This window comes from Strongylocentrotus purpuratus, unplaced genomic scaffold, assembly GCF_000002235.5.
Source record: "Strongylocentrotus purpuratus isolate Spur 01 unplaced genomic scaffold, Spur_5.0 spur5_scaffold_12, whole genome shotgun sequence".
Lineage (NCBI taxonomy): Eukaryota > Metazoa > Echinodermata > Echinoidea > Camarodonta > Strongylocentrotidae > Strongylocentrotus > Strongylocentrotus purpuratus.
In genome coordinates, this window is record NW_022145597.1 from 23416830 (window position 1) to 23430601 (window position 13772).

General features: G+C 36.3%; 1 protein-coding gene across 3 annotated transcripts in view; it reads right to left on the bottom strand.

The window, feature by feature from the left end:
- Positions 1 to 5572: 5572 nt before the first annotated feature.
- The window catches only part of LOC588437 (transmembrane 9 superfamily member 2), a 33373-nt gene continuing 25173 nt past the window's right edge, over positions 5573 to 13772 (bottom strand). For all 3 annotated transcript variants that reach the window (XM_030982161.1, XM_030982159.1, XM_030982157.1), the window contains one exon: positions 5573 to 7210. In XM_030982161.1, coding sequence (XP_030838021.1) covers positions 7119 to 7210 — 92 coding nt within the window. In that variant the 3' untranslated portion in view covers positions 5573 to 7118. The remainder of the gene's footprint in view (positions 7211 to 13772) is intronic.

The window sequence follows — 13772 nt, forward strand, 5'->3', positions numbered from 1 at the left end:
ATCGGCCTGCGTGCCCTAGACAGATCGTCCGCGTGACATTTCGTATATGTATAGTCACGGGATCGAGTTGTCATTGGCGGGCACTGAACTATAGCGCAAGTACATATCTAGGCCTAAATAGCTTGATCTAGGATTAAAAAAAAACCCATGATATTGCAGATTTAACAGTAGGGTAAGCCTGTGAAGCGGACGACTTAGCTCGGTAAGCAATATTTAATGGATTTGATGATATCACAAGTTAATGTTACAAAATTTCCACACGCATTGTCATTATGGGATATATAGGCACTTTTTAATTAAAAAAAAACATAGTTATTGATCCCCCAATAAAAAAATAGGAATATACAACAGCTGTTGTTACCTATCTCAAAAGGAAGCAAGCAAGCAAGCAACAACTACACACACACTGACACACACACACACGCACACAACGGAAAGAAAAGCCATCATATTTGTGCAGGGGCGTAGACAACAGGGGGGGGGGGGGCGGATGAGGGGGATGCATCCCCCCCCACCTCACATGGTGTGGGGGGGGGGGATGGCATGTACAATCATCCCCCCAGGTTTTGGGGAATGATATTTGCTTACTTAATAAGTCATAATGATGATAATAATAGTAATAATAATAATGATAACAATTATAATATTAATAATAATAATAATTATGATGATGATAATAATAATCCTCATCATTATTGTAATTGTGTTTATTGTTATTAGCCGCATTCACACGGTGAAAGCCAATTCAGACGGTAAAAAAAAAGAAAATCTTACAAGTATTTTGTGTTTGGAAACCACAAGATAACCACAAGATTAAACAGGCGCGGATCTACGGGGGGGGGGGGGGGTTTAGGGGGTTTAAACCCCCCCCCTTGGGCGGCCCAAAAAACAAACAAAAAAAAGGGGGGAAAAAAAGAGGAAAAAAAAAAGAAAAAAAGAAAGAAAAGAGAACGCACGCTGGAGAGAAACCCTTTCAAGTGCAAATATTGTGAGAAGATATTCAACTCATCTGGTAACTTAACCAAACACATGATAACTCTCAATATAACTGTGTATTTAACTGTTACTTGATTAAAAAAGACGTTATCATGCACTGCTTTTTATGGTCTCCATTGTGTTAATAGATGCCAGGTAAACATCACTTACGGGGTTCAAATAAACACCCCCCAAAAAAATTGGCTCGCCGCTTTGCGGCTCGTGGACGATGCTCCGCATCGTCATTATTGGTCAACCCCCCCCCCCCTTAGCAAAAAGCTAGATCCGCCCCTGAGTCATCCCCCCAGGTGTACGAACCTGTCTACGCCACTGTATTTGTGTGTTCCTTTCATCGTCACACAGAAGTTCCCTGACAAGCAAATTGGGCCGGGGCCCGGAGTAAAATTAGCTGCAAGGTCACAATAAGGGGGGGGGGGGAAGATTTTTGTTTTGTCTCATATGCATGCAGAGTGGGTATGGTCGTGGAAGCACATGCCCCTTCCCCTCACCTGGCTCCTCCAACGATTCTACACACTATACATCCTATTTCTAACGCTGTGCAGTGAATTAGGCCGGCCCTAATTATATGCAGCTTCTATAAAGCATAATTATGCGATTTTACAATATTCATTGATCGTTAATAATTTATTGTCGCGGTTGAATTAGTCGAGACTAAAATGATGAAATTGTAAATAATAATCTCTTTATGTTGTATAGCTCCCTCTGAGGACTGATATTTTTAAAGTTTAAAACAATGTTTCTTGCTACAATCGACCGAGTTGCTATTCCCGCTTGGAAATTATATATCATAACTGCATAGCCTTTTCTGAGATTTTCATGGTTGCAGCTACCATGGAACGGCCTTGGGCGCTATTTGAAATATTTGAAATTTACCGGATCGAGCACCGGTAAATTTTTTATTATTCAATTTCTCGAAAGCAGAAGTGTTTTAGGGGCTAAATTTTCTCGTGCTTATTATACACCCACAGGGTATCCAAATATATAAAATATTTAAAGAATTACTATCCATCCAATGTTCAAAATTTTCCAAAACTTTGCATTACCTTTAACCATTCTGGGGACTTATTACCTCCAATATTTCTTCCACGTACACTTACCCCCCCCCCCATACATGCATATGCTCCATTTATTCATCATTTTCTTCAAAATTAAGAACTTTTCTTGGCGAGGGAAAGGACTCTTTCCCAAATCTCCATGTTTTATACAACGATATTCTTACAAAATGTTGTGCATTATAACTATAGTCTGGAAACTTGATTTCAATATATTACAAACGTGTCATCAGTAGTATACATTATTCATAATGAATTAATTGAAGTAAGCACTTAAGTTATTTACGTTGGATGGTAAAAAATTGTTTTCCTTTACCGTTTCCATATTGTCTTTGTTTTTTTATTTGGGGGTGGGGGTGGGGGGGGGGGGGCGAATGTTCGTCATAAGGAGGGCAGTTTGTATGTGTACGTGCGTGTGTTTTCAGTGTTCCGATATCCCCTTCAAAGTTTAATACTTGTCTTCTTTTTTTACATTTCTGTGAAGTACAACCTTGAATACCCTCCTTTGTAAAATTGTTTAAAAAATATATATATTGGCAGGGGGAGGGGGGGGGGGGCATCTTTTTTTTAAAGGTAAAATTAACGTTACCATTTTTTTAAAAACTTAATTGTTGGCCAGGGGTGGGGGCCCGGGCCCCCTGGATCCGCCACTGATCAGGACCATGTTTTGCAGGGGTTACAGTGTTGATTCCCCCAAGTTATCGAAGGTGATCGCAGCTGGGGGTAAACCCCTACACCTCCCCCCTCCCCCCTCCCCGTAGATCCGCCCCTGCTAGCCACAGCCGTCGGGCTGCTGCCGATCCCCGCCTGCATGCTCCAATCAGCAGCATAAATACATTATATAGGAAGACATAAAATTGACATGACTGTGACGATAAAAATAAATTGAGAGATTTAAGATATAAATAGCTGAATTTTCATTAACTCTTCATTGTATCCATCTTTAATATATTCTCAGACTTCTTCACTAAGAAAGAAAAACTGAAACCAAAAATATCCGTGTCTGCATAGGAATATTAAGTAAGAGAGAGACCCAGGGGCTATATATCCATTCCCCAAAGCACTGATTTTCGGACAATAATTGAAATAATCTTCGGGCAAATTTTTGTCTAGATCTAAACCTGTAGCTATCCATTGGTACCATATTATGATAAGCATTAATTGCACCTCTTAAACAAATATCTTGAAGATTTCCATATCTTCGGCACTAAAAATTCCCCAAAATGTGGCAGTATTTGACTCGTTGGATCGGTGCATTGTGCATGTATATGATTATCATCAATATCTTTATTTCCAAATACCATAAAACAAGTTTTTTTTAAAAACATTTATTACTAATTAATTGGCTAGATCCATTTGTTTACTTTATCTAATTCTGAGTTCATGATGATTAAGGTTGTTGTGTTTCAAGAATATATTTGTATCATCTGCAAATAAAATAAATTTTGGCACACTGGAACATAAATGCAAATCGTGTAGAGTAAAAAAAGAAGGGGGCTAATATCAAACCTTGTGATACACCACATTTTGAATGTTTCATTTCAGATTCACAAGAGTTAAATACTGTATACTGTTTACGTTCATGTTATAAATAACCGTGCAATAGTTAACGCGGTATATCTCTAATTCCATGAAAAGAAAGTTTTTCTAACAATGTATCATGATCACTTTTAATCAAATGCCCAAGTACCGTCTATTTTCTAAAGCTTCATTTATATTGGGAAATAAGTTAGTACTAATGCAGTCGAGTGTTTTTGTCTAAATCCAAATTGTATTTTTTTTTGTCTAGAAAACACACAATCTTATCATTTAAACATTTTTCAAATATCTTTGCAGAACATGGCAGTTAAGATATTGGCCTATAATTGGAAAATATATTTTTTGTCCGTTTTTGTAAATTGGAACAAGTTTTGAGATCTTGCAACTTTTTGGAACTATGCCCTTTTGAAGAAAAAAAATTCAATATGTATATTTTGGGTTTTGTCGTAAAATAACCATTTCTGGTCTTCTTTATTCCTCATGATAATATATACATCACATTTTCAGCATTTACCTCCATTTCTGGAGGGATATACAAGATTTTCTACATGAAAATCTTCTTCTATCTGTAAACGATAATTTAAGAGTTAAAAATTAATTAAGAATAAAGTCTCTGTTTTGTTCTTTTCTTTTTGAATTCTTTTCGAACAAAGCTTTTGTAAATAGTAAAAAGTGCATACTGTTCAAAATAATATCAACATATCTTTTTTTCTTTGAATTAAATTCAATGCCAAACAATAAATGACATGGTTTGAAATTAAAATTAGACATAAAATATTTCTTTATATTCATTTCAACTTTTTTCCAAAACTTAACTTGTTACAAGAAAAGAACACATGCATGCAATCACCTGGTTGATCATGATAACAATAATAACATTTTTCATTGGCATTTACTTTCCATTTAAAAAAAATATTTGGTATTGCCAAAATATTGCACATGAATTTGAAATTGATCAGTAAACTGTCTTTTAAATATTTCATATATAACGCAATGGTTTACCCAATATAACCTTCTTCAAAACCTTAATGGTCATACGATCATAGCCTGGTGATTCATCATTATCTAAAGCAGAGACGATATCAATGATTGATTTTTCAGTCATTGAGAGTGGGAATACCACCCTTTCATATACCGGTCTGTTTTATACGATATATTACAATTTCAATTTCAATTTCAATTTCAGTTTCAGTTTATTTTCAGTTTCAGTTTATTTTCATATTTCACATGTTGTATAATACATCATTACATTTGGCATGTTACATTTTTGTAATAATTTTTTGGATGCATTTATACAAACGAAAAGAATAATACATAATACTAAGTTAAATAAAGAGAGAAATATGATGGAGCCTAAAGAGAAGGCAATGCTTGTAGGTCATAGGCTCCGGAAATTGATGTATGTTATCAACAAAACATTACAAATCAATTAAAAACATGTACAACAAATGTAGAAATACATATTGGAAACAGAGGGGTCCACTAAAAACAATGCTTGTACAAGTGTGAACACCTCAAATGATACTTAGGAATAATGAGTAGTTAAATAAGTCCGTAACTACAAAAGGAACTACAAAATAGGGGATGCCAAAAGAAACGAGAACGGGACAATTAAGATAGTACTATACATGACGAAGATAGAAGAACACGGTCATAATACAAAGAGTAGACAATGCCAAAAGAGAAGCGAGAGATTGGGGGTACAGAAAATAATACAAAATAATGAGCTGCATGTGGGGTTGAGAAGAAGATAGGGAAAGAGAAATGCACATTAGAAAGAAGATAAGCATGAGAAGGCACAATATAATATATCAAATTACGAGATAAAGTGGCAAGATTTTGACCCAGTTACAAAATAATCATTAAAAGCATTTACTACATTTTCCCCCTCAGTCACCAACTCCTTACCTACTTCAATATCAACATATTCAAAAAATTATTTATCAGTTTCCATGTTTGATTCATACTTCCTTTCACGTTATAAAATTCATTTGAGAGATATTTTTTTTCGCCGACTTTACTGCATTAACATATTTATAAGCAGAATGTCTATAATTGTAGGATGTTTAACAAATTTAATATATAATCTGTTCTCTTTTCTATACATTTTTTTTTCAGCTCCTTTGTATACCCAGGATTATTTTCATTAGAAAACAGTCTTCATATATTTCAGTAAGAGACTCCATAAGTTGATCATAAAGATTGTCTGGATCTTAATTGTTCTTAATTAATCAAAATTATTCAGATTTGTTTCATTAATTAAAAAGGAAAAGAATAATCACACAGTGAAAATGATCAGATAGAACAGCAATTACTGAACCATAGCGTAGTTCACAATTCTTGTTCACAAAAATATGGACAATTTATGATTCAGTAGTGTCTGTAATTCGTGTTGGTGAAAAGAAAGATTGAAAATATTTCTAAAAATTCATTTACATATGTACAAGAGTCAATCTTCTTGAGATCAATGTTTAGGTCTCCCAAAAATATGCACTCTTTCTTTTCGTCATTAACCATTTCTTAAATATTTTAAACACAACATTAACATCATCAACACTTTTTAATACTAGGTGGCCTATACAACACACCAATAATCAAATTCTATCTAGTTTGAGGTATAATACATTTAAATCTAGCCTTACTTTAAATTCAAGTTGATTATGTAAACAAAGACCTACTCCTCCACCTTTCCTATCATTTCGTTTTCATCCTGTAAATTAGTTATCATTAAAAATAACTTCAGAATTATTTTCTATATCTCACCAAGATTTGAAAAAGCTAATATTTAAACTTATGATTTAGCATTTCTAATAACTAACCTATTTCATCACCATTTTTGCAATCTCTGCAATTTTTCATGCAGTGCAGATAATAAGTCTTGTGAATATGTTGGTTCCACAAAGTTCACCTATCAAAAACTGGTTTAGATTACTATTCATTATAATGTGAGTACTTTAAATAGAATATGCAGAGTATAGATGTGATAGCATATGAGGACATCTTGAGCACAATGATAATTATAAAAAACATTGCTTGGTAACATAAATAAAAAAAACATTGCTTGGTCAAAGAGAAGATAGGTACAGAAAAACAAAACATATAGAGCATTAAACACGTCACCTTAAGTACAAAATTAAGAGAAAACATGCCAAATTGAAAGACCAATATTCTAAATAATCTAAATGGAATCATCCAAGTTTCATAACACAACCAATTGAAGAGCAGCATCAATTTTCTGGTTGTAACTTCCCAGATAATAATGGAATACATTACCTGATACAGCAACATCAAATTTAAAAATATTTTACTTTTTTAAAAACTCACATTCAATATTTCAGGACAAATTTGCTCATTTATTTTGTTGTGGTTTTAGTCTGCGGAACTGGGTTTGGGTTTCGCAAGGTTCAGGAGGTCTCGTTCACAGGAGATGAGTTTCGTGTTATGTTTTCTGTCTGTTGCTTTAAGTAAGGCGATACCTCTTCCGTCACTTGTCCAGGCTTGGCCCTCTACAGATGGCGTTTTGAAAGTTTTTCAGAGGATATCAAGTTCTTTCTTTGTCATGTCTTCTGAGATGCTGATGTCAGTTTTTTCAGATGTTTCTTCTTTGAGATCTGATTTGAACACTGAAAATATAAAAATGTCAAATGTTAAGTGGGATAAATGATTTGAGAAATTTGACTGAAAATCATTGATTAAAAGAGGCCCAAAATAAATGAAGGTAGACCGTATGGGGTCATTATTTTTTGCCTTGTGAAATTCATTCCATAATTATGCTGAGAGCTGTCCCCTTAATTCCTTGGTTTTGTACATCAGAGATTCTCTCGAAGGCTCCTAAATCTGCGCCAAAGTACCGCTTCTGGCACAGGAAAGTATCACTGCTTGGACTCACTTGCATAAAAAAGTGGTTATTAAAAAAAAAAATCCCAAATAGTCATGAGTCGTGTTTGAAATCCTTTTTGTCATTGTGACAACATTACAACTTATTCAGTGGGGTACCCTTCTTGCATTTAAAGTACAAGTCCACTTGGAAATTCACTCATGAGTCTGTGACGTCATGTCCTCACTATCGACTAATTGTTTTCTTTATGTTGATAATATAAATTTCCTCTTTTCCCCCTAAGAATCTTATTTCTTCACACCAGCATCCAAGTTAGATTGATAGTAATATGTTTTTGTGTGGATGCACTATTAAATATAGAGTAATTTTTTTTCAGTAAAAAAAATCATGAAAAATATGACGTTTGATGAACTATTTAGATAAAAATCAATAATTATGAATATACAATATTCAGAAAATAGAATCAATTCTTCAAAGTTCATAAAAGATTTTGTGCAATGTCATGAATGCAATATGATACAAGTCATATAAACTGGGCAAAGGCATGGGGAAATTAAGTTTTTGGGGATAAAAAGGGAAATTAATGGGATTAAACTATATAAAGCAATTGATAAATAGTGAGGACATGACGTCACAAACTGATAACCAAATTGGCAATTTGTGTAGTGATTTTCATTGTTCTATAGTTTTAAATACTTTTTCAAAAATTCATAACTTTCTTATTAGATATCCAATTTTGCTCAAACTTTTTTTGATTGGTTTGTCTGATTTTTCTGCTTCTATTGAAAGTAAGTTATTTTTGGAGTGGACTTTGCCTTTAAGGATGATCTGGCATTTGGTGATGGTGATGATGTCATGTAGATGATTCACAGCATTTACATGGCGCAAATATTTGGTTTGGTGGCAATTGCTCCAAACAATAGGGTTAGGTGTAGAATTTGGTGATGGGTTGAAGCTAAGAATTCGGTTCCTGTGGAGCAATTATTGTCGCCGGGACATGTATATCAAAACTGTATTGAATATTGTGATGACTTAACGCAACTCCTATGTACGGGAAGAAGGTTTAAAGTCTTTTTCGTGAATGCAACAAGCGGCCATCGTTAAAGAGGTTGTAATTTGCCTTAAATGAACAATGTTTTTTAATATATTGAATTGAATTGAATTTCTTTATTGTCATGCACAAAATAAAATGAAGGCATGAAAATCGTCTTACAGCTCACATTTGTATAAAATATAACAATACATTAACATATCATAGACAGTAACTACAAATAACATAAATAAGATAACAATGTAATATAATTTAACCTCCCTGTTGAGAGCCAGGGGAATTATTTGATTATTTGTACTCCCCTGGCTCCCAACAGACAATACTAACTTAAATAAATAGCAGAAAATGTACATGACAACAATCAATGTCATATAACATATAAATAGAACAAGTCACAGCAAAGATCTAAAATCAATTATTCATCAATTGTTCAAAATTCCAGATAAAAACTGTTTATTTTGGGAAGTAGACATAAACTAAATGTACATCATACTGGATGGCAGAGAGGAAAAACAAGAGAGAGAACGAGAGAGAGAAAGGGAGAGAGAAAGGGAGAAAGGGAAAGGGGAAAGAGAGAGAGAGTGGAAGAGAGGAACAGTTCAGTGTGAGATGATGCATATACAATTTCATTCAAAACATTGCTTTGTAATAGACATTATTTATATTGCACCTGTGCTTAGTACTGTTACATAATATGAAACACTGCTATGCATGCCAAGAAGTACAAATACAACTGTATGCTAGTACATGTACAGTACATATAGATGGTAGATACACTGTACAGTTGAAAGAAGAAAAATGATGCCAGATAGAAGAGGCTAGCAGAGAGACAAGAAGGAAAGAAGAAGAAAGAAGAAAGAAAGATAAGTGGAGAAAAGGAAAGAGAGGAAAGAAAGGAAAAGGAGGAAAGAAAGGAAAAGGAGGAAAAGTGAAGTGTGAGATATTAAAAATATTGTTGAATTGAATTGAATTGATGAGTCCACATGTCACTTACAAACTACCAACCACCCAACCATAACAGCAGGGAGGACCCCCTCCCCCCTTGACCTTATACAAGCCGACCCATCTTCACCCCCTGTACTTCCAGGATATGAAGAGAGAGAGAGAGAGAGAGAGAGAGAGAGAGAGACCGAGAGACAGACAGAAAGAGAGAGAGAGAGAGAGATATGTAGGATAGAGAGAGAGAGAGAGCAGAAGAAGACAGAGGAGAGAGAGATAGAATGAGAGGGTAGGGGATCGTACTCGGGGGTGTACAGGGTCATTCATCTACAGAAATTGTTGTTAAACACCTTCATTGCACTTGGGAGAAAGGACCTGCCGAACCTATCAGTTCTTATTCTAGGTAACCTAATTCTTCCTGATCTATTGAAAACCACTTCATTATGCAGAGGGTGATTAGAATCCTTCACAATCACTTGCAGTTTATAATGCCCTTAATAATGCCCTTTCTGCAACATCTTCCAGCTCTTTCACAGAGACCCCAATTACTCTGCTGGCATGTTTCACTATCCTATTCAACTTTGCTCTGTTTTTCCCACTGTTAAACCAGGCTAGACAGCAGAAACAGATGACTGACTGTATGACACATTGGTAGAACAGGAACATTGTATCACTTTTCACATGTAATGCTTTCATCTTTCTTAGCAAAGACATACGCTGGTTGCCCTTGCTTAGTATTACCTTGGTATTACTATCCCACTTCAGTTTGTTATCAATTACAACTCCTAAGTATTTGCATTCAGCCACCTGTCGTATGGCTTTCCCATCAATGTACAGGGGCACTTTATTTGTGCCACCATTTTTCCTGTAGTCAAAGATCATTTCATGAGATTTAGTGGCATTTAGAACAAGTGAATTCTCTTCGCTCCAAGAGACAAAATTATCAACTGTATCCCTATATGCAACTTCATCGTTGTTGGTGATCAAGCCAATGAAACAAGTATCATCTGCATACTTTACTACTTGACGAGATGAAGCAGTCGAACAAGAGAAATCACTAGTAAGCAAGGTATAAAGGATGGGCGAGAGCACACATCCTTGCGGAGTGCCTGCGCTAAGTCGTCTAGCTTGGGACATAACATTTCCAAAACGTACTTGCATGCACCCTGTTTGTCATGAAATCCCTTAACCATTGACATAATTTGGGATTCACAACACTGCTTAGTTTTTTCACCAAGGTTCCAGGAACTATCGTATTAAATGCAGAAGAGAAGTCTACAAAGAGCACCCTAGCATATGTACCAGTTCTTTCCAAATGTTTACAAACTGTATGTAGCAGGTAACCAATAGCATCCTCAACACTCCTGTTTGGTTGGTAAGCAAACTGGAGGGGATCTAAAATATCTTTTGTATGTTCAACCAAGATGTTTCTCACAATTTTCTCAAAACATTTCATGACAATAGGAGGTTTTGGAATTTTGGGTACTGGGAAGATTGTAGCCCATTTACAGAAACTAGGAATACTACAAGTATCTAGCGACCATTGAAATAGTACCTGAAACACATCAGCAAGCTGTTGGGAACATGTTTTCAAGCTTTTCCTGACACACCGTCTAGTCCTGTAGCCTTATCAGTTCTAATTGACGCAAAGACTTGTTTGACCTTTTCACCTTTTACAATTATCCTATTATTCACTGGGGTACTCTCGTGTACTTTCTTGCGTACATTCCTGACATTGCAAGTTATCAGTTACTTTATTAAGGCAATCAAAACGACAGTAAAAATCATTTAAATCCTTTACAAAGACAGATACATCATCGTTGAGGCTTACACCTTTACCCCTCCTTCTACTTTCAAAACCAGTTATCAGTTTCAGTCCTTGCCAAGCTGCTTTGGAATTACCTTCCTTAAATTTATTTTCTAACTTACTACAGTACTGGCGCTTCCTATTTACAATGTATTTCCTGAAACTCTTATTTATTGCTTTTACTGAATCTGGGTCATTATTCTTAAAAGCCTCTGCTTTGTTATTTAGAAAGACTTTACACTGCTTGTCTACCCATGGTTTGTTATTTGGATAGATTTTGATCGCTTTCTCTGGCACTATCATATTCTCACAAAATTTGATATAATCAGTCACTACCTCTACAGCTGCTTCGAGAGATGTAGTTTCAAGGAACACTTCCCAGTCCGTCCATTCGAAGCAAGCCTTCAGAGTCTCAGCACTTTCTTCAGACCAGGTTTTCACTTTCTTTATTGTAGGTTCGAACCGTTTCAGCTTTTGCCTATATCGAGATAACAACTGGATGATATTGTGATCCGAGCTCCCTAGTGGAGGCTTTGCCACTGCTTTGTAGCCATCTTGGACATTTCCATAACATTTATCAAGAATATTTGACCCTCTCGTCGAAACATCGATGTACTGATGCAGATGGGGCATGTCGCCGCGAAGATCACAACTGTTGAAATTCCCCATGACAAGTTGGACGGAATCAGGAGATGCAGTTTCGTTTCGTTCAAGAACATTCTGGATCTGGCAGACCTGCCAACCTCTGGAGTTCAAAAACTGTATTCTGTAATCCCAAAAGTTGTATTTTACTGACAAAAGTTGTATTCTTAAAAATAAACACAGACTGTTACAAGGATCAATGCCTCTTAGAGTTCCTACATACAGGAAGAATTTTTTTTAAGGATCATTGGTTGATTATGGATGATTTTGTCACGACTGATGTGTTCGATGAACCAATGAACATCCCTAAATTGCCGATGTGAGATGCTTGTAGGATACTTTGTAAAGGGTTAGGAAATTACCCTGTGACCTGTAGAGGGCGGAGTGCTAAGACAAGCCGGCACTCTTTGCTTGGCCCGCTCACAGGATCTGTCTGTCATTGATTTCGAGTTCTCGACCACCTCACAACTGGCGACGAGGATGGGATTCGAACCCAAGTGGACGGCGGCGTGTGCAACAGCAACATCATCGACGAGGGTGAGAAGACCATGTCCGGAAGACCTCGCACAGAGTCAAGTAGATATGTACGTCAAGAACTTGTATAGTTTTAGAAGGAGTGCTGTTTATTGAATAATAGTCGTGGAACGATAATAGTTAGCCAGGACACATTGAACATAATTTAGCAATGAGTGATAGAGCGACGACGATGTGCATGGCAAGGTGGTGAAAGAACATTGCTTCAAGAACTTGCTTCAAGAACTTACTTTAAGAATGTATTTTAAGTTTTAAGATAGTTGTTTTTATTAAAGATTGATATTGCTACATATAGGTATTGGGGAAAATGTTTTTAACTGAAGTGAGTAGATGTGGTTGGAGAGTATTACTTTTATGGAAAGGTAATTAATTATTCTTGATATTGATGTTATTGGAAATTTGAGAGTCGGTCAAGTTTTGAGAATGTTTAGATTCAATAGATTTATTTTTTTGAAGTCGGTTTGGAACATGTGATAGTACCTTGGTTATTGATATTGAAATCCTTCGGAAGGTGTTATAGTTTAAAGGACTAATTTCTAAGTGAATATATTTCATGATTTAAATCGAAGTTTTTGAGACTAAGATATATATTAGGAAAGTTGTTGTATGCAATTGGAACATAGCTTGTTAATTTTTTTTGTTGATACTCGCCGATATGGCTTTGTACGTTAAGATTGAAGAGGGGGGAAGGAAATTAAAATTTCCTTTGATGGGTACTGATGGGCCCCTTAGCCTAGAAGCATTACAAACCAATTTCCCCAAGGCCAAGGGGCTGGTGTATTTAGACACAGACGGGATGGAGGTAGTTGTACCTGCTATCGGGGGGAAGATCCATCCAATAGGGGAGTGGGGTCATGTCTACCGGCCACTTCTCCAACCTAAAGAGGACAACAGGGATAGTGTCCAAGGACAGTTGGAAAAGTTGCTGTCCCGCCCCCCACTCCAGATTATTATGGCACCTGAAAGAAAGCTGCCCACATTTGGAGGCCGGCCAGGAGAGGTTGCAGATTTTGTGAACTCCATGAGGAGTGCTTTCGCCAAGTACACCATTCCCGACCAACAACAAGGGGCATTCATCCTAGATTATCTCAAAGATGGACCGAAGAAGTCGCTAATTAGAGAGGGGAAAGGCATCGCAGATATCCTCTCGTACATTCAGGACTCGTATGCGGACCATGTCAAGGTGTGGGAGCTCCAACGACTATTCCTGGAGAGGAAGCAGCAAAAAGGAGAAAGCGTCAGAGATTTCGCGTTGGACCTTGAAAACCGTTTTCTCCGCCTCACGAGCTGGAGTGGCCGACTATATTCGGAACCAGAAGCCACCCTAGCTGAGCAGTTTATCGAGGGAATCGGCGACCGATACCTTAGGAACAC